The sequence below is a fragment of the Colletotrichum truncatum genome (genome assembly GCF_014235925.2).
Source record: "Colletotrichum truncatum strain CMES1059 chromosome Unknown Contig_0001, whole genome shotgun sequence".
NCBI classification, from domain to species: Eukaryota; Fungi; Ascomycota; class Sordariomycetes; order Glomerellales; family Glomerellaceae; genus Colletotrichum; species Colletotrichum truncatum.
The window spans coordinates 10087808-10112284 of record NW_027222398.1 but is presented as its reverse complement, the minus strand read 5'-3'; the positions used below and the strand labels follow the sequence as shown (position 1 = coordinate 10112284).

At 45.7% G+C, this 24477-nt stretch overlaps 4 protein-coding genes across 4 annotated transcripts; 1 reads left to right on the top strand and 3 right to left on the bottom strand.

The window, feature by feature from the left end:
• Positions 1-987: 987 nt before the first annotated feature.
• On the top strand, positions 988-2145 carry CTRU02_202823 (transposase; the record flags this gene model as incomplete). The annotated part of the gene is made up of 1 exon (XM_036731153.2): positions 988-2145. The coding sequence occupies one exon, from the start codon at positions 988-990 to the stop codon at positions 2143-2145; it is 1158 nt and encodes a 385-aa protein (XP_036577022.2).
• Positions 2146-2290: 145 nt separating this feature from the next.
• CTRU02_202822 (FAD binding domain protein) lies at positions 2291-3740 on the bottom strand (the record flags this gene model as incomplete). The annotated part of the gene is made up of 6 exons (XM_036731152.2): positions 2291-2624; positions 2700-3046; positions 3099-3162; positions 3249-3355; positions 3378-3545; positions 3591-3740. The coding sequence occupies 6 exons, from the start codon at positions 3738-3740 to the stop codon at positions 2291-2293; spliced, it is 1170 nt and encodes a 389-aa protein (XP_036577021.2).
• Positions 3741-8930: 5190 nt separating this feature from the next.
• CTRU02_202821 (gag protein) lies at positions 8931-10050 on the bottom strand (the record flags this gene model as incomplete). The annotated part of the gene is made up of 2 exons (XM_036731151.1): positions 8931-9555; positions 9650-10050. The coding sequence occupies 2 exons, from the start codon at positions 10048-10050 to the stop codon at positions 8931-8933; spliced, it is 1026 nt and encodes a 341-aa protein (XP_036577020.1).
• A 9623-nt stretch (positions 10051-19673) lies between these two features.
• CTRU02_202820 (uncharacterized protein) lies at positions 19674-20966 on the bottom strand (the record flags this gene model as incomplete). Its single annotated transcript, XM_036726899.1, has 1 exon — positions 19674-20966. The coding sequence occupies one exon, from the start codon at positions 20964-20966 to the stop codon at positions 19674-19676; it is 1293 nt and encodes a 430-aa protein (XP_036581608.1).
• Between the last annotated feature and the right edge of the window lie 3511 nt (positions 20967-24477).

Sequence of the window (24477 nt, the reverse complement as noted above, 5' to 3'; positions counted from 1 at the left end):
AGAGATGGAGTCTGCGCGTAAATATCCCGGTTCATTCCGATATTGCCCAAGTATGATTATGAATGTATCCAGACATTTTCTCACTAACTTCGTAATCCGGGTAGGTTTATATAAGGCTGTGCTTCAGAAACCTGATAGCTTCCACTTATACCGCTCGAATTGCCCACGTAAACGGCGAGCTGTGATTCAGAGAACGACTAGCTGTAGAAATGATCGAGGAAAGCCATATACAGACACAATACATTCGAAGACTGCTTACTTCACGTTTATTAATTCAGAGTTCTCAACAAACATGCGGCGGTATTTACTTAGATATCCAACTGTTTAGTCTGTAGTGGCAACAAACACAGTTCAAAGGCTATAACGTCGCACACCCACTTCTCGCACACCCCCACATTTCGCACACCCATAAATCGCTCATGTAGAATTTTACCCTCTTCAACATTCTTTAATATCTTCACCACTTTTACAGCGATTATTATAATTCTTTGAATAGTTACTCTTATACGCTTAATGGGCCAGTATACGGAAACAGAAGTCAATCAAGCTCTCAATGCAGTTGCAAGTGGGCAGAGTGTCCGAAAGGCAGCTCATGATGCTGGAATTCCACCATCAACCCTCCAGTCTCGATTAAAGGGTTCACAGGCAAGAAATGTAGCTTTCTCTAGCTTCCAGAAGCTATCTCCAGCACAGGAAAGTCACTTAGCTGAATGGGTGCGTATCCAGGCGGCGTTAGGGCTGCCGCCAACACATCAACAACTCAAGGAATTTGCCCGGCGAATCCTAGACATCAGAGGCACTACCCAGCCACTTGGGAGAAACTGGATTCAGTTCTTTATTAAGAGAAATCCATCAATCAAGGTTCATAGAGCTAGAGCCATCGATTCTAAGCGTGTCAATGGGGCCTCAACTAATGTAATCAGGCAATGGTTTCAACAACTCGCCCTTCCAGAGATCAAGGCGATCAAACCACATCATCGCTATAACATGGATGAAACTGGTATCCTAGAAGGCAGAGGATCAAATGGCTTAGTACTGGGATCATCAGAAAGCTCATCAATGCGAAAAAAACAGCCTGGGTCTCGGGCTTGGACAACTATGCTTGAGTGTGTCTCTGCAACTGGTCAGGCGCTTCCTCCACTTGTTATTTATCGAGGGAAATCGGTTCAACAACAATGGTTTCCTCTTGATATCCATAAACGTGATATTTACAGTAGTTGGAAGTTCACAGCAACTGAGAATGGCTGGACTTCAGACTCTACAGCTGTGGAATGGCTTGAGAACATCTTTATCCCTCTGACTAAGCCTGATCATCCCTCTGAGCAGAGACTATTGATCCTAGACGGTCATGGCAGTCATGAAACAACAGAATTTATGTATCTCTGTTATAAACACAAGATATATCTCCTTTTCCTACCGCCACATACATCCCACGTTCTCCAACCTCTAGACCAAGCAGTCTTTGGGCCTCTCAAGGCGACCTATCGAAAAGAGCTTGGATACCTCATTCAACACAACGATTCTACAGTTGTAGGCAAACGGAACTTTCTTACCTGCTATGGAAAAGCACGCCAGATGGCATTTTCAAGCAAGAATATCAGAAGCGGCTGGAAAGCAACAGGACTATGGCCCATTTCGATAGCTCGACCGCTCATGAGCCCTCTACTGCTTGAGAATGCTTCCAAGCCCTCAAAGCCAGGCTATTCTACGCCTATGAGGGCCTCTGATGGTGGAAAAGACGAAAACTGGGCATCTGCTACATCCATAGTAGCCTGGTCAACGCCCAAGAAGACAGTTGATCTATATGATCAACTTAGCTTATTCAGCAAGTTGGATAAAGATCAGCAAACGCAGCGACTGTTGTTTCGGAAGGTTCAAAAGGGATTTGATGAAAAGGACTATCAATTGGCTACAGCAGAGAAGAAGATTGCAATGTTGGAAGCAGAAGTTGAGGCTGGAATGGTACGGAAGCGGCGTAAGGTCCAAATGAGCCCAAATTCGAAGTTTGCCAACATTGAGGCAATTCACAAAGCCCAAATTGAGGCTGGCGAAATTGAGGATAGCTCAGATGAATCTAGCGAGCCTGAATTACCTGTTAAAACTGGCGATAGTATCACAGTTGCAGGAGACGAATCAGACTTATAGTTATGAAGTTGATGAATACCTCATGATGACCCAATTTATGGGTGTGCGAAATGTGGGGGTGTGCGAGAAGTGGGTGTGCGACGTTAATCAACAACACATAAAGAACCACTGCTGTGGCTATTACCTTTGGAGCTATCCAAAACCGTTAGTAGATACTCCAATCTCCGTTTAGCTTCAAGTCAGGCGTATTGATTCCCTGTTTCTCCTTTTCCAGTTCTTCTTGCATAGACCAAGGCTGCCAATTGAATCCCTTGGGCAGATTCGTATGCTCGAACGAGGCACCCTCCGTCAAGTGTGCACGAGCCTCAGCAAACCTTTCCGTCGCATATGCTTCTGCATTGTGCGTCCAGATCCATTTTCCGAGACCCATGGGTCCGCCCTTGGGAGCATGCTTCATGACCTCTTCCATGCCGCCCGCGCGATGCATTTCGCGCCTATTAGCGAAGCCAAGGCGTTGAAGAATTGATGCCCGACGGAGTCTGTTTTAGTTTCATTAGCACAAGATCAAAAAAACCGAAATGGCAACTCAAAAAGGGGCACGGATTTGCACATACCGAAGAAGCTCATGGACCTTAGTTCCAATGTGAGCGTCCGTCTTGCCAGCCAGTCGAAGGCACTCGGCTAGTGATTGGGCATCTTCCAGCGCGGTAGTTGCACCAGAGGTTGAAGACGGGATGAAGGCATGAGCACTGTCGCCTAGCTGGACGATGCGACCACCAGGGGACGTCCACTTCGTCTGCGGATCTCTCCAACACAGCTGCCACTTGACAATGCTGTTCTCAGGGATGTTGCGAATTGCTTTGATGATCAACGGGTCCCAGGTCTCGGTATCTGGGAGTTTGTTGATAAACTCCTCACCAGTGATGGTCTCAGACCAAGATTCTTGGGCAGTGCCGTCATCCTATGCTGGATTAGGAGACTACTACTTGATGCTTTCAACAAATGGAACTCACAGGTAGAGTAACGCCAATAACAATGGAGTCGTTAGCGGTACTGAGGACGCAGTGAAAATGATCCCTGTAAGCACCGGTATGTCAGCATGTAGAATATATACTTGGCAGAAGCCCTCAAACATTCTATCCTGAGAGCAACAGGCAACTTACCCTGAATGGGCACGCAAGTCGGGGCGCTTGAGGCCCCCGAGTTCTCGGTACAAATCCGCATTCTTTTCAGGATCCAGGCGATAGAAAATGCGGCAGATGACGAATCCCTGTGGGAACAGCCCGGATTACCTCTCCCATGACAGCCTCGTGAGACTTCGTGCCGAGTCCATCCGCAGCAACAACGATATCAGCGTTGAAGCGGCGACCGTCACTTGCGACAACTGTGGCTGAACGTTCGTTGTTGTTCTCGATGTAGTCGACAATGTTGACATTGAAAGTCACAGAGATTCCCAATCTCTGGCATTGCCGATAGAGCATTTCAGTCAGACCTGGTCGACTTACCATGGACCTGACTCTCAGGGGCCAGGCAGCGTGGTGTGGGACATCTGATCTGTTATACTCAAACTCCTGCGGAGGCACGATCAGTGTTCCATCAAGTCTTCTAAAGGAACAGTAGTTATCCCATGAGTTATCATAGTACTCCTTCAGCATTGTCGGGTAGTCCTTTAGAGTGGTCCATGCTGATGGGCCAATGAAAAGTACATCGCCTGGGTAGTGTGAGAGTTGATCAGTTGATCAGGAGGTGCAGTCGCCTGAACATACCAATTGTTGAGTTCTTATCGGATTTTTCAAGAACACTGACATTGTGTCCCTTCCTCCAACATTCAAGAGCTGTCAAATAACCAGCAGGTCCACCACCAACAACCAAAACATTCAGGCCTGTAACAGGCCATCGTAGAACGCCATCTGTAGGTTTCACAGGGGGTGAAACGGAATTCCGTTCGTCAATAACAAATAACAGTAAATTGGTTCTAATCGATGGTTCATGATAGTTGAAAGTGGTGTTGTTGACTAGAAGGTGGGGATATTCCCCCTTGGCCTGTCACGTGGGTCTGGGAGGCTTGGGCCTCTCAGCCTGGCGGGCGTATGGCTGGAAGTGCCACACGACTCCGTATTCTAACTATCGCAACACTAGAAACTCTCTTTTTATAGTATTAAAGCGGTTAGAATACGTTATCCCTATACAGTTCCGTCTCCTCGTCAATTCGGCCTCCTATCCCTACTTTCTCCCGTAGTTACGGTCTTATTACCTATCCCTCTATACGTATCGTTATCGTATTACTATTAACGAATCTCTCGAAGGCTCGATTTAGTTTACTCTTCGTAAAGGCATTAGCAGGGTTATCTTCGCCGTTAATCTAACGAATTTCTTATAATTCTCGTCTTTCGTACGATTATCTTAACGCTATAATATCGATTATAAGTCGCTTTTCTTTAGTAGTACCTAGCTTTACGAAATACTTATATAGTAAATAAGAATCGGTATAGATAACTATCTAAATCGTTAGTAGGTTAAGGTAGTTAGTAATTATCGCTAAGGTTATAGCGAGGGCGTAAGCTATATCGACGCTAGCGACTATCCCGTAGATCTCTAATGCTAATACGCTATAAGTAACTGTTCGAATATTCGTAGGCGCACATTCAGGGGTCAATCGTGATGTGTATTATGCTTCTTCTTTTCCTAAGACCTGTCCGTATCCCTTACGCGCCTTCTTCCGGCGTGTTCCCTGTGACTAAGCGCACCTAGCGCGGTCCTCGGCCAAACATTCCTCCTAGCGCCTTCCTGGCATCCTAGGCGCTCTGCGTGTGCATCGCTTCCAGCGCCCCTGGCCTACCACCCTTTTTGACACACCCCTTTAGCCTTCGCGGCTCGAGACCTCGGTCCTAGGGCGCTCCTGCGCGCTTCATACGCAGCAGCGGAGGCTACCCTTAGGGGTGGCAGGCCAACCGACTTCTTCCTTATTCCTCTCCTCCTTCAAAGATCCCTCCGCTCCATGCGGTCTCTGCGAGAGGGTCCCTCTCTTCGCGTAGTGGTTCCGTCTCCTTCTTCACCAAGTTGAGCTGTTTTATAAAGTCTTCAAACGGTTGCCTTGCGAGGCTCTTCGTGAGTCCGTCCGCAACAAGGTCTTTCGTTGGTGTGTAGACGACGTTGATGGTGCCGTTCTCAACCTCCTGTCTCAACCAGTGGTTGTGTATATCAACGTGACGAAGCCTCGTCTTTAGAGTCACGAGTTCCTCAGTTACTATTCGAATCGTCTGGAGGTTGTCGCACTGGATCGTTATTCCGCCGCTTGGAATCGTCGTATTAAGAGCACTCAACAGACGGCTAACGAATATAGCTTCGCGTGCTGCTTGTGAGAGGGCGAGAAGCTCTGCTTCTGTCGTTGATGTTGTGACTGTGTCTTGTTTGTTCGCTCTCCATCCGATCAATCCTCCAGCAAGCCGTAGTGCGTACGCCTGAGAGCTCTTTCGATCTAGCGAGTTATCTGCGAAGCTGGCGTCTGATGCGACTTCGAAACTCTTGTTGTTGCCATCGTACTCGAGACTAAGGAAGCAGGTGTCCAAGATGTACTGCAATACTCGATCTGCAGCGCGATGATGCTTCTGAGAGGGATTCTGGTTAAACCTCGCCAGACGGCTTGCAGCAAAGGCGATATCGGGGCGCGTCATCACCGCCAAGTATAGGATCGATCCAATCTTTCGTTGGTATGCCGTTATTTCGCTCTTTGAGGCGTGCTCCTCGGCGGGCAGTAGCTCCTCGTTCGTCATAGGTGTCGTAAATCGAGTGTTCTTCCTCTGTGATCCTTTATGTGTGCCTTGACCAATCAACCGTGCGATCTTCTGTGCGTATGCTGCCTGAGATAGCCAGATTTTCTTCTTGGCTCGGTCGCGCGTGACCTCGATTCCTAGAAACCAGTGAAGAGGGTCTCCGCCTTCCAGGTGGTACTTCTCTTTGAGCCCGTTAATGAGGCGCTCAGCAGCGTTTCTACACTCAGGGGGAAACGCGAGAACACAGTCGTCGACATAGAAGAAGAAGAGCACGCGTCCCTTCCGCCAGCAGCAATTCTCGCCTGCGACGCGTTCCATCCCCATTGCTTTCAGACCGTTCTCTAGATGCCGTTGCCACAGTAGAGGGGACCTGCGAAGGCCGTATAAAGCCTTCTTCAGCCGCAGGACCTTCCCCTGCTGCTCATGGCCCGGTGGAAACTCCATATATACTGTCTCGTCGATCGGAGCGTAGACAAAGGCATTAACTGCGTCGTACTGCAGTAAGGTAAGATCTTGCTGGGCCGCGGTAGCAATAAGGGTTCGGAACGATTGTCCAGCGAGGGTCGCAGCGTATATATCCTTGAAAGCGTTTTTAGCCTATTAATCTCCTCGAACAACGATCCTTGCCTTAAGTTTCTAAAGTACTCCCTTCTCGTCCGTTTTATAGACGTATACCCACCGGCAACCCAGAATCTAGTGCCCGGCGGCTTCTCTACGGTCCACGACGACGTATATATCCATCTCATCGTGGCTCGCGAGGTGCTTCTCTTCCGCTTCTCGGAATCCCCTCTCGTAGGGGTGGCCGTATAGATCGGCATGTTTCTGAGGCACTGGGGGTAGTACGCCTGCTTGGCTTTTTCGCTAGGGCAGAGGACGGTCCTCTCCCGGAACGCTAGAGGCTACGGTCTCAACCGCGGGCCCCCCGTCACCTGACACGGGCCTACCGTTGTGGGAGCTTAGCCCAGAGGGAAGGTCTTCCTTTACCCTCGAATCAACGTAGTTTCTTCCCTGACGGAGGTCGAAGGCACGCTCACACCCAGGGTTTCTAAGACTCCTCCTGGGCCCAGGGGCAGGGTTCATACCATTACCACGTCCGGCTACGGTAAGACCTTCGAGTCTGTTATTCCAACATACTACCGCTTCCAGGCTGGTATCGGCGTTCTTCGCCTTTTGCTTCATCTTCACTCGTTTTCTACCTGTTCTGGTGCCGCCGAGGAAAGCGGCTTGCCAGGAGGTACGCGGAGTAGTAATTGGAAACTCTTCGTGGATCGATTCGCGTGCATGAACCGCCTCAGGAGCGATCGAAGCACGTCTCTTCCTCCACCCCTTCACTCCGAGTGCCTCCTCAAGGCCTGCGAAGAACGAGGTGGGTGGCGTCCGCGGTGGTGTATTGAGTTCGAATCGTGACTCCACGTACTTAGGCGACGGCGGTGCGGTGTATTCTTGTGCCTCTTCGTCTTCAATGTACTGGACTTCATCGACTTCTTCGTCTGCGGTGTGTGCGTACTCTGGAGATGTTATCCCTGTGGGCGAGACCTCTAGTCGCGCGAGAAGAGCGTTAAGCTCGTTCACGTCGAGGTCTTTGAGGTCATCCCGCAGCTCGTTGATATCTCCATTAAAGAACTCGGTTTCCCTAAACACAACGTCTCGCGTTGTGATAACGCGGGCAGTAAGCGGATTCCACACGCGGTAGGAGTTGCTAGTACTGTACCCAATGAGGTAGCCTATCCATCCTCTCGGTTGAAGCTTTCTCGACTTATTCCTGCCCAGCTGTGCGTCTGTTGTGAGCGCATACACTTTGCAGCCGTACGCTCGAAGGTGGGCTTGATGAGGCTTCCCGAGATCTGGGCCGCGAAACTGATTATGGAACCGTTCGAAGGGCGTTTTCCAGCCGCGCGCCGCTGACGGCGTCCTGTTGTATAAATACGTCGCGGCGGCAACGATTTCGGGCCACAGCATCTCAGGGAACTTGCCTGCCTCGCGAAGGGTCCTAGCCTTCTCCTTGATAACTGCTGCGATTCGCTCGGCGCCTCCGTTCTGGGCCTGCGTATTGGGCGCAGAGGGTTCGAGGACCACCCCTTGAGATTGAAGGTGAGTGGCGACTTGCTGATGAATCGTTGCAACCTCGCGGTCACATTCGAAGACTTTGACCTGTATATTATATTGCGTCTTCATCATGGCCATGAAGAGATCGAATACCTCGAGGAGCGTCTCTGTTGTACGGTCCTTAAGGTAGTAGTCCCACGAGTATCCTGTTAGTCGGTCAGAGAGTATTACCGTAGACATATAGCCTCCGTATCCTTGAGGGCTAATCGAGTGAAAGTCGAACGCCACTCTTGATCCTGGTTTTGCCCACGCTATAGACTCGCGTGGGGCACGTCGAACAATTCGTCTTGTCTTCCCTTTTCCACACGCTGAGCAGTCAGGCAGCTTGTTGCGTAGGTCACCCATGATCTTCACGCCTCGAGAGGCGTTGACGAGGTGCTCCAGCACCCCCTCGCCCGGGTGACCCAGTCTCTGGTGCCATCTGAACGGTCTTCCTGCGAGTCTTTTGCGCGGTGTAAACGATGTGTGGCGCTGCTTCGCCTGCGTAACGAATCCTGCTTTGGTATTGTCCTCGATAACCTGTTGTCCATGGAGATCGTGAAGGTAGCAGACGAGTGTCCCATCCGCTCTTCGTACGCAATTCTGGCCTGGGCGGTTATCCCACCACATCCCTCGTTGCCGTAGAAGGCGGTAGGAGACTAGATTCGTTGCGAATTCTTCGCAGTAAGCGACGTTGTATAAGCGGAGTCTTACCTTCTTCCCCCGCTCAGCGTCAGCCGTTATATCCACGTTTCCATACCCTAGGATTGGGACTTGTGAGGCTCCTGCCCATAGGTAATCCCCTGGTTCAGCTGCTCTGAAACCTGAGAATCGAGCCCGGTTGTTGAACACGTGTAGCGATGATCCTGAGTCGTATATCGCAGAGTTGTGTAAGGGGTACTCAGTCCGGATCATGAACGCAGAACGGTCACTCGTATACTGCTTCCTCCACGATGCGTTGGCTGACCCCATACACCGACCATACAGTCAGGTCTGCTTCGCTTCCTTCTCGCGTTGTTCACGGATCTTCTTCACGCGGTCCGCAAGGTCGTCATCGGCCTTAAGACGCTCAGTAACCTTCTTCATGATGTCGTTGCTGGGCCTCCATCCTTCATACGCTTCCTCTGGGAAGCAGTAGAAGCAGTTGGCAAGTAGGTGTCGTGGCAGATCACATCCGTGACACGTTGGCATCTCGTTTTGGGTCCGCGAATCGGCGGCCCTATGTCGCTTCTTGGTTGTACTCCGAGGCATGGTCTCCTTGGGTCCTTCTCTTGTTGTGGCAAAGGCACCTCTTGAGGCTCTTGGTCCTGTCGATAGGGTATCTGCGTGGATTCGTATATATCGTCGTACTTCCGCAGAGATCTCGCTGATCGAGGGGTTGTCCGACTCGTGGAACTTCGCCTCGAACGTGGCGTGGAACGCAGAAATAGCGGTCTTCGCAATGACCTTTAGGAAGTCCTCGCTCCACTCGCTGAAGTCCCTTGTCTGGGCAAGGTTGACCTCTTGTCCCTTCAACATTGCGGCCTCCCATTGCTCGAGCCAGTTCTCGATCTCGGCCTTCGTAGGTAGCCGCTTGCTTGACGGTCTTCTCGTACTCCTCACGCGCGGCGCTCTTTTGTTCATTGTTCGAGATCGAGGCCACGCCCTTCAGCTTGACCATCCAGGCTTGGAGGGTCTCCGTAGGTTTACAGCACGCATTGACGTACTTCTCGGCTGCTGTCGATAGGACCCAGTTGCGGAGCTCTCGTAGAGCAGCCGCTTCACGCTCGTAGATACGGATATCATGGTTGTAGTCGCTCCGGAGCTGTACATACTCCTCACGGTCCTCCTTGACAAGGTCTTGGAGGCTTCTAGCCGTCTCGTTCGATCGAACTTCTTCGATATCTGGTGTCTGTGACACCTCGATGATTGATCCGCGGGTATGTCGCGGTATACCTTTCTTCTTGTAGTCGGAGAAGGCCGGAGGCTCCGGCTTCGGCATCCGCTTCTCGGGGTTTTCGGCGCCGGGATCCACTTGCTCCCAGACGTCCAAGTCGGTGGCTTTACCCTGGAAAACCTTATACCAGGTTGGCCATTGACTGGGGTTGTTGAGGACAATGGATTCCATCTTTGCTTATGTCGTTATTGATTCGGGCTTATCGCGTGGGTTTTGAGGGACGTAAACGGGGTGTTCGTGTGTTTTGCAGTTGATCGGATCTTCGAATAGCTTCGTTTTGCCTGTAGGTAGGCCAATTGGTAGGTAATCAGACTGTTAATTGTTCGAATATTCGTAGGCGCACATTCAGGGGTCAATCGTGATGTGTATTATGCTTCTTCTTTTCCTAAGACCTGTCCGTATCCCTTACGCGCCTTCTTCCGGCGTGTTCCCTGTGACTAAGCGCACCTAGCGCGGTCCTCGGCCAAACATTCCTCCTAGCGCCTTCCTGGCATCCTAGGCGCTCTGCGTGTGCATCGCTTCCAGCGCCCCTGGCCTACCACCCTTTTTGACAGTAACTTATTTACTTTTCGTAAAGCTATAATAAATAAGGTTATCGTAAATCGTAAATTCTCCGTTATTACTATTAGAGGAAGTATCGTTAGCTAGGATAATTAGAAACCCTAATTAGGAAGAAAAGTCGTAGTTATTAGCAAACAACCTGTTAACGAAAACGAATAGCTTAGCTATTATAAGGTCGAGTAGGATAAACGTTATTCCTCGGTTAAGCAATTCTATTTACTATCGAATCTATTAATTTAGTACTTTTATCGCTTCTAGCAAGGGGTCTTAGTATTAGGTAGTAGTAGATAAATCGAAACAAGCCTTAGGTTAGCAAATTAACGCGATATATACCCTTCTAGCGCGTTGTTCAATATATTACTATTTTAGGTTAGGTTTAGTAGTCTTAATATATCGTAACTTCTTAGCTTATCTCTTTTACTTTAAATTAATTAAATTATTAGTTAATAGCGCGATTATTCCTTTGTTAAATTAGAAGGGTTTGTTAATTATAAGGATATTCTTTGCTTTTACTATAAAAGCCGCTTTTTCTAACTATTTATCTTCTAATTATAAGAACGCCTTGTCTAATAAACCGAGGGTATCGTCGGTTTATATACCGATATAGCTAAAGTATAGATTTTCGGTAGATAAGATTAATAAGCATAGATCGTACGAAGAAGTAACTATCTAGAGATTTTCTTTATAATGCTTATAATACGTTGCCTACTAGTAGGTTCTAGCTTCTGCAATTCCGTATAAAGGCTTTATAACCTCTATAATAGTCCCTTTTAAGTACTAGTCTTGAATTTGCTTTAGTAGGTAAGCAAGAATAGTATAATTAAGCCTTATAGAGGATTAAACGTAGGCTTATATAATATCTCGAAGCTATAGTTATTTCCCTTCTTATAAAAGTAATAAGGTAATTAACAGAATTAGCCGTTAACTTGCTTGCTAAATCGTTAGCAATTAGGTTAATATAGCCTTCTTACTATCGTCGGCATAACCCTATATTATAAGTCTCGATTTCTCGTAAGGTTCGGTTGTTTTACCCTTGACTTCGTTAACAATATAAGATCGGAAGATTCGTACGTTCTAATACCTTCTCTTATTAAACTAGGTAAATTTAAATACTCTTCTAGCGATAAGGCTGTTAATCTCTTATTTAGTTAACTATTCAAACGGTTTGCTTAGTATAGTAATAATACCTTCTCGTTGTAATTTAATTACTAATTCTTCGTCTACTTACTCCTTAATCGATAGGAATATTTATTAATAATCCGGGTTATTATTAAATTCCTTTATAAAGTAGGCGATTAGTAATAGTCTCTTCTAAGGTCTACCTAGGCGTCTTCTCGGTAGCTCCGGTACTTCTTACGGTTTGTCTAGTTTACTACCTCTACTAGCAACGATAATTTCGTCGCATACTACTTCCTACTATAGTATCTTAGCTTTAGGTTCTTCTTCTTCTAGCGCGGCGATAGAATTAAGTAGTTAATCGGGATCTTTATAGTATAGTTTAACTATAGTAGACCGGAAGGTCTTTAGACTATATAGCATATCGATAGTATAGGTTTCGCTGTTTATAGCTGCTAAAGTAAATAGTCCGGTCTAGCCTTTCTTTTCGTATTATACTTATACTTACGACCGTAGTAGTAAATTAACAATTAGCCTTATATTAAGGCTATTATAGGTAGCGATAGCTTCTGCTACCTGTCGCCTTGCGTAAAGTTTATATACTTCGCTTATTGCCTTCTTAATCGCTTTCGCCTGCCTTATGACTTCGGGAGATAGCGGCGAATCGTTAGTAATTCGTAAGTATAAGCCGAATACTAAGAGTATTAGCACTATTCCGTTTAGGCTAATAGTATCGTTAACTACTTTGACTACTGTTTAAAGTACTGATTCTAGCGTAATTATTAGGTCTTCTGCTTTAATAATTTCGTACGCCTTCCTTAGAGGTATATAGTATCGTTTAACTTTCTTAATACTGTTATAGGCTTCTATAGGAATTTCCTTGATTTTAATTGCTATTCCTCTCGCCGCGTTTCGGAATTCTATTAAGTAGAAGTTTGTTCTAGCGTCGGTAACTAGCTAGTCTAGGGGTCCCTGATATATATCTATCTAGCAGAGGCGTAAGGCTTCCTAAGTAGCTTTCGTAGAAATATCCTTAAGGAACTAGGTAGCGTTAAACGCTATAGCAATATCGACGACGTAGAGGACTGGTTTATTACCCTTAAGGTATATTACGTCGGCGATAACCTTATAGTTAAATTCGTAATCGTCTCGTAACGTAAATTTAAACCGTAATAGCGCTAGTATATATATTTAGTATCGATAGTAGACTTTCGATAGTTACTTAATTACCGTAATTTTAACTAAGTAGCTAGCCTTCTAAAGCACCTTGTATAATCGTTAAATAGATAGGTATCCGAAGCGATAGTAAACCTATCGTAATTTAGCGTTTATAAGGTAGTTCTAGGCAAGTAGTTTCTCCTTATCAAGTAATAACTATAGGTAGCCTTATTTGCGAATAATAAGTATAACCTTATTTCTTTAGATAAGGGTATTTATAACGTTATTAAAGTAGACTTTTAATCGGTCTATATCTCCTAGGTATATAAGGAAGGGAGTATTAGTCTTAATAACGTAAAATTTAACGCTTCTAAACGGCGTTAGTACTTTAGTAGTTCTTATAGACTTTAGTAGTATCTTATCGCCGAATTTTACTATAACGCCGCTAGCCGCCTTAGTATTTAACGTAATTCCTTCGTAAATTTATTATAAGGCTATAAATTATAAGTAGCTAGCGGTTAAGAATCCTGCTACGCCCGAGTCAAGCATAATCCCTTAGAAGTTCTAGGCAGAGTAGCGTCCCTCGAGTATAAATTGCAAAGGTAGCTCTTTCGGTTCTAGTTAGTTGCGGAAGAGGTCTTCTTTCGTAATAGCATAGCAGGTTGACTAGTCTACTAGGATCGTAGCGATCCTATTGCCGTCAATTGCTATTATAGTAAAATAGGTAGTAACCTGGAATTAACTATCGCTACTAGTCTCTTCCTCTTCGTTACTTTTACTAGTTTATTCGGTTACGTAGTAGTATTGCTAGGGGTCTTCGGCGGTAGGTTATAAGTCTAACCCGTCGAAACCCTCGTATTAGACGAGAAATTAGCTATATACTAGAAGTAACGTATCCTAGGCATATTAGGTAGTTTTAAACTTCTCGTACGCTTTTCGTCTCTCTTCTATAGTATATTTAGTTAACTAGCAGTTAGGTTTTCTATACACGTAGCACTTCTTAAGCGTTAGTAGTAATAAGGGTCTGTTACGGCTTCTTCCTCGTAATAATCGACTTCGTAATAAACGACTATATCGTAAATAACGCCCTCGACCGTTAAAAGTTCTATCAGTCTAGTACTACTCTAGTAGGTTAGCTACTATATTAAATTATTATTAGTTAAGACAGGTAGCTATCTCGATCGACGAGATTAATTAGCTACGAAGTCCCTTATACGTCTTAGCCGGTATAAATAACGCTATTATATACTTTAGAATATCTCTATAAGCATATAAAAGTTAGGTATAAAGGGATCGGTCGTTATAATCCTATTATAGCAAACCAGGCTAAATCTTACTTAATTTATTATATAGTATATTAAAATACTCCGATTTAGTCTTTCTAGGGTTATCGTAAATAATTTAGGGAAGAGTAGTTATATTCTACTACGTAACGTATGCTTATTACCTTTCCCTAGTCTCGAAGTATAATTTCAATTAGTTAATCATAGTCTCGAAGTTAGGCTATAGGTTAATTATTTTAATCGAGGCGTAGAAGTAGGTTTTAGCTATTCCTTTTAGTATTAGGGGAAGTACCTTATTATATTAAGAGGTATAAATTCCTAGCATTCTATAATAATCTACGAATACTAGCATCTTCTTTTCGAGTATATCGTATATATCGCCGCTATATTTTATATCGTCGGGGTATAGTTTCGCGAATTTTATTAATTACTTTCCGATATAGTCTATTAACTTATATAGTTAGAAGTCTATTAATAGAAAGACTATAGGATATAGCGGTCGGTATAGTAGTTGCTACTATTATTATTCTTATAGAAGAGGTAGCTATAAGGTTGGTTCGACTCTTCTTCTTATGCTATTAGCTACTATTGCTAGTCTCGTAATCTCTTCGTAGAATTCAGGGTCTTTTATTAAAGCCTTTAGGTTGCGATATCTCTTAACGCCTTGTTCGAGTTCTTAGGGTAACTAGTAGTAGAATTCTTCTTTTTTAAGGGCTAATGCTACGTTTTTCGAGATTTTCTTACTATCTATTTCGACGTAGACGCTATTACCGATTAAATAGTCTTTAAAGAATCGTAGGATTAGGGGAGATACGTTTTAAAAGTCTTTTTCTAACTAGTTAGCGAAATCGGGAGAAACTTCGTTTTATAGCTTAAGGCTTGTAAGATTCCTCTTCTTATAAGTCTTAAGTAGGAAACCTATATAGGAACCTAGTTGCTATAGGCTAGCGTTTATAAGGTTGATTACCTAGTTACTTTATACTACTAGATTAATTATACTTTCAATTCTTTATAAGATAGGGACTATTAATTAGCTTTTAGTAGTAACGCTACTTATAAGCGATCCTTCTTATAAATTTCGCTTTATTTTAATAGTATAAAAAGATTACTTTTATTTAGAATCTTAAATTCTAATCCTTAATAGCGTTAGCTACGATTAGTATAAGATATAGGCTTAGAAGTAGGAGTTAAAAGACGATTCGGGATATTATGATTCTAAGGGGAAAGAATCGTAAAATCAGGGATTTTCGTCGGTTCGTCTTTTATTTCCGTCGGCGCTGTTCTTGCTAATATTCTCGAGGGGTATAAAGGTATATATAGGTCTCGAATTAGTAAGGAGAGAGTTCTACCGTAGATTCTCTCGTAAATCTCTTTTTCTTACTTTAGGCTTCGCTCCTTACTATTAGGAAGTTTAGAATCTAGTAGATAGTTAGCTTTATAACGCTTATAACTATGTATATTTCTCTTAAGCCGTAGCCTCGGAGGTATATATATATAGCTATATAGGTAGATTACTATTAGTAGTCTTTACTTGCCTTTCGGCGTATTCTTCTTCTAGTAGGGAGGTCTTTTATAATAAGCGCTTCGTAGTTAGTACCTTGTCTAGGGATTTATTAAGAAACTAGCAGGCGCCTCGTAATTAGCACCGCGCGTAGGGGATAGTTATAGTTAGGAAAGTTGTTATCCCTTATAAGATTTGTAAATCTTCGCCTTTATAACGTAAAAAGGTTAGAAGACTATCAATTTGGTAGGTCTCTTCTTTTAGTAATTAAAAACGCGTAATAGAACGCTCTTGCTAGCGATAATTAGCTATAATTAACCTTATCCCGCCTAGGGTAAGCATAGCAGTCCCTAGGTTACTTGAATAATCGGATTGCTAGTAGATTTGAGGAAAAGAAGCTTTTTTCTACTAGTTTCCGTAGATCCTAGTTATTCTTACTTCTTCTCTCGTTAGTACGAAATCCCTACTTTTACCTAGGCTTAGGTATCTAGTTTAAGAAGTCGTCTCTTCTAGTATTAACCTTGCTAATCTACGGTTTATCCGTAGCAAAGTAGTAATTATAAAGTTAACTAAATTAATAGTAACTATAAGGTTTACTACTAATTAGTATAGGTTTTATAAGGGGTAAAACAGAATTCCGTTTGTTAATAACAAATAATAGTAAATTAGTTCTAATCGATGGTTCATGATAGTTGAAAGTGGTGTTGTTGACTAGAAGGTGGGGATATTCCCCCTTGGCCTGTCACGTAGGTCTGGGAGGCTTGGGCCTCTCAGCCTGGCGGGCGTGTGGCTGGAAGTGCCACACGACTCCGTATTCCAACTATCGCAACACCATCAATCACATCATTCTGATGGGTGGGTTCAAGAGTATCGTAGAGCTTGACAGCCATATTGGAAGAGTTCGTAAATTATTAACAAGCCCTGAAGATTAAGCAAAGAAAATTTGATCTATTACATGTGTCGAATCCCGACTCAATATATATGTATTTTTATTTCTCATTCTATGTTCTAGACTTGCCAAGCGAAATAGAGCGTTTAAACCCATGATAGTACTTGTGGAGGATGTGTTACGGCCAGCTAACTGACAGTGGGTTTGTGTTAACAGTAAGCCAGGGATTGACAACAGTAACAGTCGTTCTGGGGTCTGGTCGATTGAATCGTAGATCTTCAAAGGTCTTGGTGATCAGTCAAGGCCTCAACAAGAGTCGTAGAGTAGTCGTCACTTAGGTATAGCTGAAAGTACCGGTTAGGGTAATCACAAAGTTGATTGCTGAAGAGCTATGGAAGTCTGTCCTCGAGCCCGGCTCGAGTCCATCCTATATACAAGTCCTGAACGGTCCTCCTTATCTTGGCTATGTTGGATATTTGACATATCCAACATATCCAGCCCGGGTTGTCCTTACCCCGCGTTATCCCCGAGGCCACGTGACTTGTCCATAGTTCTTCCGTTCCGAGGATCCCTGGTTACACCTGTCCGGCTGGGTTACATATGCCCTGCGTTAGCCGCCGGGATCCAGGCGGGGTCGTGTTGGCGACCATGTCCAACGGGTCGTAACAGGATGCTACGTTGGTAGTGGGTCTATATGACGGCCCCGACATATTCAAAGAGGCCGAACGACGGCTCGGGACGTAGTAAAGAGCCGAAGACCTTTCAACGCGGGAACCAGGAGACAATTCGGGAATGACCCACCTCCTGGGCACTCACATCTGTCCTGAGAGATATATTGAAAGCCCTGGATGCGATCGCTTTCCCCTGAAATTTGCAGCACTTTAACCGAGACGCAGAGATACAGCCTTGTGACCAAGTTTGACAGTTCGGCTGGGCTCTAACGCAATTGAAACTGACAGATGTCAGCCATTATTGGATGGTGTTGACTCGACTCATATATGCAGCGTGTCATATCACGCTCTGATTGACCGAATGCTCCACTTTCCTATCTTCTCGTGCCCCCTCGAAATACTGCCCATTCCCCACGATCACTCACACTTAATGCTCAACGTTTCTTCCAAACACTCAATAGGCTGCATCAGTCAAGGGACAGTAGCTAGTTCGTGCCTTTAAAGAAATATATTCAGAGAGAACCTGTCATAAACTTCTATCCCATGGAGGGTTAGTTGGCAACAGGTACATGCTGGCCCATTTTCAAGTCCATATTTCTCGAAATACCAATCACGTTATACCTTCGTTCGACAAAGATCATACTTTCAGTATATGGTTGGCTAGTGAACCGCACAAAATGTACCCTGTCGCCAATTAACTCTTGACAGGATAGGCTAGTCATCGGTTGGATAGGACAAAGCCACTGGGTAAAATCAATGAGGTGGCCAACAATATCTGGAAATCGTAGATAGATACCCTGTACAAAAGAATTGTTAACTGGTTTACCATTCAATCATCACAAATAACTGAGTATTTTAGGATCACAGAGGTACCCTTAAAGTGGGATATTCTTCTCAAGGAGCAAAGCTGGTTTGTTCAAATTGTGATTTTCAGGAGAGGTTCCAATCCAAATACTGGCTGAAGTGGTTGCGGAGCTTATATCCGTCCGGATGCAATCACGTGGACAGCCAACAGCCGGCAGTCTCGCTGGTGGCAGGACCACTCCAACTCGGGGTTCCGGCTATTGCAAAGCGTCAGCTCTACAGTTGAATCAAATTTCACACGTTGACATCCGCCATACTTGTAACCTCTATCTGAAGTGCAGCTGAGTCGGATGCATGTTTTTCTCATAGTCACATCTACCAAAAAGCAACATGACTATATTCCTCTTGATGAGAGCTGTACTCTGTCTTGCAGTATGTATGGAAAAGCATGCGATGGAACATCTTCAACGTTTTCGAGTTATGAATCATTTGAGTGCTATTGAGTGGCCTAGCTAATAAATCTTCCCCATTAACGCAAGAACCTTTTACCTTATAATGCCACTGAAAGAAGGTAAGAAAAAGAACTTGTGAGGTGCGGGAAGAACCACAAAACAACACATCATGTCTCTTGTTCGCCGCACTATGTATTCCCCTATGCGCGCCCTAATAGCGACTCACTTTTAATGATCATCGTCTGAAAGTTTCGATGGGCAGATATAAGGCCTTTGTATACCTGACCGGCCCCAAGAAAGATGGACAGTCACATACAATTCCTTGGATCGCGTTTGAGATTTCGGCTTCTTCGTCGTAAGGCAACCTCCAGGGTTGATTTACACGCGTTAACACCTTTCTTGATATGGATTTACACACAAGTTCGCCGCAAAACATGACTCTGAACGTGTTCGATGACTTGTTTGTTGGCCAGGCCTGCGACGAAAGGCTGTATTTCTAACGAGGATTCCAACTTTTTAAGCATATTGTCTGCGTTCATTTACAGTTTCGTTATCAGTATAGAAACTTTACTTGCCAAAGGTTAAGTTACTGGGGATTGGATATGCTTTGTTGATCCCCACCCCTTAGTGCTGTGCGTCAAGTCTTTTTTCTGGAGCCCTGCCACCTATCGGAATTATAGCACCTCATTTCGAACTAACAATGCAATCAGCCTCAAAATACTACTAGGTATTAAAATTCAGTGTGGGTCAAGGTATGACCATTCCGTAAAACGGGGCATGTATTCAATCCGTACATTTTCATGATGTACCCCGTATTGAACCAACGGGGTTGGCATCCTCCCAACGAGACATTTGAATAAACACCTTTCCATTCCTTTAGAGGATCTTTTAGTAACATGCCACAAAACTCAGTCAATCAGCTGGTTGGCGATAAGACCGGATAATAAGGGCTGTATGGAATGGAGATAACCATACCTTTCGCCCTAACATAACCTCGCTCAACCTAAAGCGGCGAGTATTATAAGTAGTTGAACGACTTGGTGACCAATTACTCTGAAGCTTCCAAGTCATTTGAAAGTGAAGTGGGGAGCCACAGCATTGAAGCAGTTATGTGGCCTGATCAAAAGAACAGAAGCTGAGAGAACTCGCAAGCACAAAATGCTTCAACCTAAGCTGTAGTGAGAATGAATCAAAGGCACAAGTGGGTTGTCACGTTTCTTATCAAAACAACTGGAAAACTGGCGTGCACCTATGATCCATTCTTGCATCGACAGGGAAAATTTGGAACTTTTCTGCAAAAGTGTTATGTAGAGATTGCGTTACAGCCACGGCAAAGAATAAAACAAAAAGCAAGAGTAACTATATTGGGTCTTCGTAAGCCTCAAAACGGAAATTCCATGTTCCTTTCCTTAATCCACCTCCTGTAGATGAACTCATCCTGCCAATGTGTTGTAAAACACTTGGCACCAGCGCCCATTTTGACAATAACTGATCGTTGGCCCACCGCTCAATGATCTGATCTGGAAACAGAGTGGTTTCTGGTGGGTTGCGAAGCTGGTTTGACATTGCTCGAAGATGTCTTTTGGGGAATACCAGACCTTGGGAGCAGCAACCGTATGATGGCATCGGCTGCAATCCTGGACTCATTGGCTGGACTGACAATCTACCAGCGAGGAAGTACAACGCAACCATGAAGGGCATCCATAGCCCCAAAACCGCCAAGTATAAGCGACCGAAAGGGTTTGACGGTCGAAAGAGGTATTGAGGCCGCGCCTTGGTGTAGAATCTGGTGGCAAAAACAACTAGAGCAGCTGCCACAGCTGCGACTACAGCGAAGCCCAGCACTGCCCAGCTCAAGTAGATGGGCCACTCTTCGTTATTCCATCCGAGGAAAGTCTCTGAATAGAACAGGCGGAGGTACAGCCAATCATTCTCTCCTTCCTGATATTTTGTCTCGAGTGTCTTGGCAGCCCTTGTCGCTCGGTCGTACCAGTCCCGCGATGCGATTACGTCGTCTTCGATTAGGGCAAAGAAGGGTGCTCGGGAGTCGTAGCAGGCGTCGAACAAATGTGCGAAATCATATGCGGACTTTTGCTGTTTGACTAATTTCGGAAGAAGGGAACCGCGACTGGTGTCTTCATCGGCGGAAGAATAGTTCGCCGTCTTGGTTCGGTTGAAAGACCCATCGTAAACCAGGACTTTGTCTACTAGTAGCCGAAGCCATTGCTCGTTGTAGGAAGGATGATGCTGCGGAAACTCATCGACAATCAGGACCGTAATATAGAGGGAATTGCGTTCTGCCAAAGTCAAGCTGTCGACAAGCGAAGCCAGAGTTTGAGGGAGATACTGTTCCGTTCGTTGGCCCCATGTCGGAATTCCAATACACAACTTTGGTGAAAGGTTTGTTGTCTCGGGGATGGCTTGAAAGGCTGGTTTGATCGTGTCCTCTTGGCCGGATAAAACTTCCGTTCCCTTGATAATGTCGAGAAACTGGAGGGCTTCCCTTACTCTAACATCGGAAAACTTGGGCACGTATGCTCTGTCGGGGTCGAAGAAATAGGAACTCGGATCTGCATAGTTGCTCTTCCGGCAATATAGCAACAGTAGAAGGTAGAAGAGAAAAAAGGACAAGTTAAGATATCGTATTTTCATTGTCAAGGACTATTTCCTTTTACCCGTTCTTCGATATAGACAGGAGTATGGCGAGTCTGAGGCTTATTTTGAAGCATTCATACTTGACAGCAAGGACACTACTTTCTAACTTGAAACTTCGCCAGTTGGTGATATGTCCTACATCCTTGGCATAGCCACATCCTCGATTAATGTTATGTTGGGTATATCGCCCCGGATATGTGCGAAAAGCAAACGGAACGCCTCGCCGATACGAGGTTGTGGCAGCTATGATGCGAGACGTCTCCAACAAAAGACTGCTTGAGCCATACAGAGCATCAAGAATGTTGGTGCCTGGAGCGTCTTTGCATCGCTTATTAACGCGTTAGCGGGTTTCTGGAGTAATTGGTTCCCGCCGCTTGGGCTATGTTGACGGACTTCCGCCGCCGATCATGTTGGTGGAGGCTAAATGGGCCATTATCGTATTGTTTTGGCCCAATTAGGTAGTTGTGTTTTCGGAAACCCGTGTAAAATTGCCGAAATCGCTTGGCAGCCGTCGAGCAGAAGCTTGTTTCTGCGATGATTTGCTTCTTTTTCTTGCTTTGGAAAAGATGTAATGTCATCTCGTCGAGGCCAAGTTATAACGAAGAGTTTGATCAGGTTCAGGTATAAATGGGAACCCCTGTTACTGCCAACGCCACAAACCTATTCAAACTCATTCTTGAACTGATTAGCTTCATTGTCTGTGACTAAACGAAGATGCTGAACTCACGAAGACTTGATAATGTAAGACAAGTAGTGCGAGATTGCAAGGTAGTTCCTGCTGTCGCTATCAGTTGTTATACCTATGTTTTCAAACCCCTTCAGTAATCTGCAGCTATTTTCACTAAAGCCAATGTTAAAAACGAAACAAATTTTTTCAAATGGCCTGAGGTGCATTGAAGCGTTGGAAGATTACCATGCCTGTATGTTGGTGCAAAATGCAATGTCCAGCAGAGAACAGTGGAGAAGGTGGATAGCCTGCAGCGTGCCCTTTCTGGCCATGCAGCAGCATCATGGCCCTATTCCAGAAAGCTCGGACACCTGTAACAAGGCCTTTCCAGCGTGCGAAGCGGACACTGACGCTATGTGTTTAATAGTGGCTCTTGTTCAACATCTCACCCCAAACACAGCTTGTTAGTTCGGAGTAGAACTGGTGATGGGATCTTTGCAGGGAAGTCTTAGATGGACGGCTGTGTTGTTCGATGAAATTCGACTAAGTGCTTAGTAGGAGGTCGAATGCCCTAATAGTTCGTCCCCTGTGTTATAGCAATCGAACATCAAGGGCAACAGACTGGGTTCTCTGTGATTGATACTTCAACCAAACAATATTAACTGGCCAAGTCCTGAGAGAATTCATAGTTGGTTTTGATCCACAACTACTCCAATAGAAACGGCACTTGGAAGACAGTCACAGGAGACGCGCCCTACATATGGTGGTCGAGATGCCGCCAAGGCAGCGATCGTCTCCCCAATAAGACGTTTGATGTGCGAACTGTAAACATCGCTAGAACATTAGAACCTTTAAGAACTTTATGAACTGAAAGTGAGGCGACCTACATCGCCATTTATCTCCGAAGTGCGATGCTCGCCTCCGATCCCGGTTTCTGTACACGTGTAAAACCAAGAAGCCAAGCCGTTAAAGGTCCAGTTATCATCTGAACATCTCCACCACGGGCCCGTTCAGTCGGTCCGTTGAATTCAGCGACGCTATGATAGAGCCCAGTATTCAATCGGACCGTTCTGCTGTCGCTCAAACTCGCGCTGCGGGGAGCGGACGCGTTTCCTGGGGCCCCGGGCACAACGCCGACATTGGCGGCCAAGCAACCCGGGGCCTCCGGAGTGGAAACACCGGGGACAATAGCGAGGCTGCGACATTTAATGCGACAAGATGGCAGTTGGGTGGATATGCGAAAACGATATTTTGACAGTTGGAACTACTGGCTGGATGTGTTTACTACTGCAGCGATCTGGGGAAAAGCATCGAATCGTAATCTGGGGATGTCCAGAGTGGGAAAGTCTCGATACTGGATCAACGTCATATCCACTTCGCCCGCATTTGGCCAGTACCTTTGCTTTGATCGCCATAGGCTGGAAGTTCTCCCTACATACTGGTTCCCCTTTTGACGGGAGCGGTATTTTCTGTAGTAGTTGGTATTTTCTGGGCATCCGCCCTTCACCCCCAACTTCGGGCAACTTGAGTTTCATAGACTTGGAACGCCTAGTGACATTATCAATGAGCAGCCCTTGGAGCTCTGACAGTGACCCGCAGCCTTGAAGCTCTAGACGTACACATTGGGGCTTTTGGTTGCTGGTTTGCGTAAGCAAACTTGCCTCAAGGCTTTAACGGTGGCTTGGTTCTCCAATAAGACGAGCACAAGTTCAAGTAGGCCGTTGGCTGACTCGCACGTGAGGATCTTGCGATCGTCATCACTTCATTCTAGATCCCGGTCCATTTAGGAAGAGGTGGTGTTGCACAGTCGGCCCCATCGTGCCGGAGCCGCCTTGCAAAAGCGCAAAGTTGCAAGTAGATATACAGAAAATTTGCAGCGGATTTAGAAGAAAAGTGTGGTCGCGTGGGAGTCCGCTCCCTCACCGTGGTTTTTACCTTGGCAGCATGCTGAAGTGTGCTTGGCTGTACAAAAGCTGATTCCGTGTGCCATGGCTCGCTTACCCCTGCGGCGCTGCCGGTAATGACGAGAGCCAAGCGGTTGATCCTCAAGCCACACTCCCCGTCCATCCAACCAGTTGCTGACACCGTAAGCTCGATGAACTAATGCTTTTTTTTCGGGGCCAGTCGTCGCCTATTTGACATGCTTGACTTGTGTAGACTGTGACGACGATTCAGCCAACAGCGTCGCCTGATGGTTAGGATCAAATCCATCCAGATCTTCCGCCTGCTGGTCGCATCCGCCCATGGCGGTACACGGAATGTAGAATAGTCCGCTGGCTTTCCCCGGATTATGGTTGCTTGATGGTCTCGGCCTCTCGCGTGGCGTCTTGTCTGAACACGCCCCCCGGATCGTGCTCCTATCATGAGATGAGAAGAGGCCGGGATGTACTCCGTACACTACCCCGTACACCCCCTGCCCCCGCCCTCGGCGTCCGATTTTGAATCTTTCCACACCTTCTTGGCTCTCTCAACCTTCCTGGTCTGCGCCCCAGAGACAAGAGTAGGTAGGACCGATTCCGACTCAGTCAGTTTTCTGGGCAACGTCATGGTAGCGTTCTCGTCAGTCTCTGGCTCTCAGGTGACTTTGATCGTCCGCCACGGCAGCGCTGCAGGATGTGACTGCGCATAAAGCCATCATGGTGCGTCGGAAGAAGAACGCAGGACGTCATTCAGGGTGATACAGCTGAATTGGTTGTTTTCCATTTGGGCCTTTTCTTTATATTTCGAAGCATCCCAATTGTTCGCGTCAGTTAAAGCTACCCAAACACTGGGCTGCGACTTTTTCGCTTCGTCGACCGCCTTCACTGCTTACTACCCGGACTTCTGTATTATACCTTACCT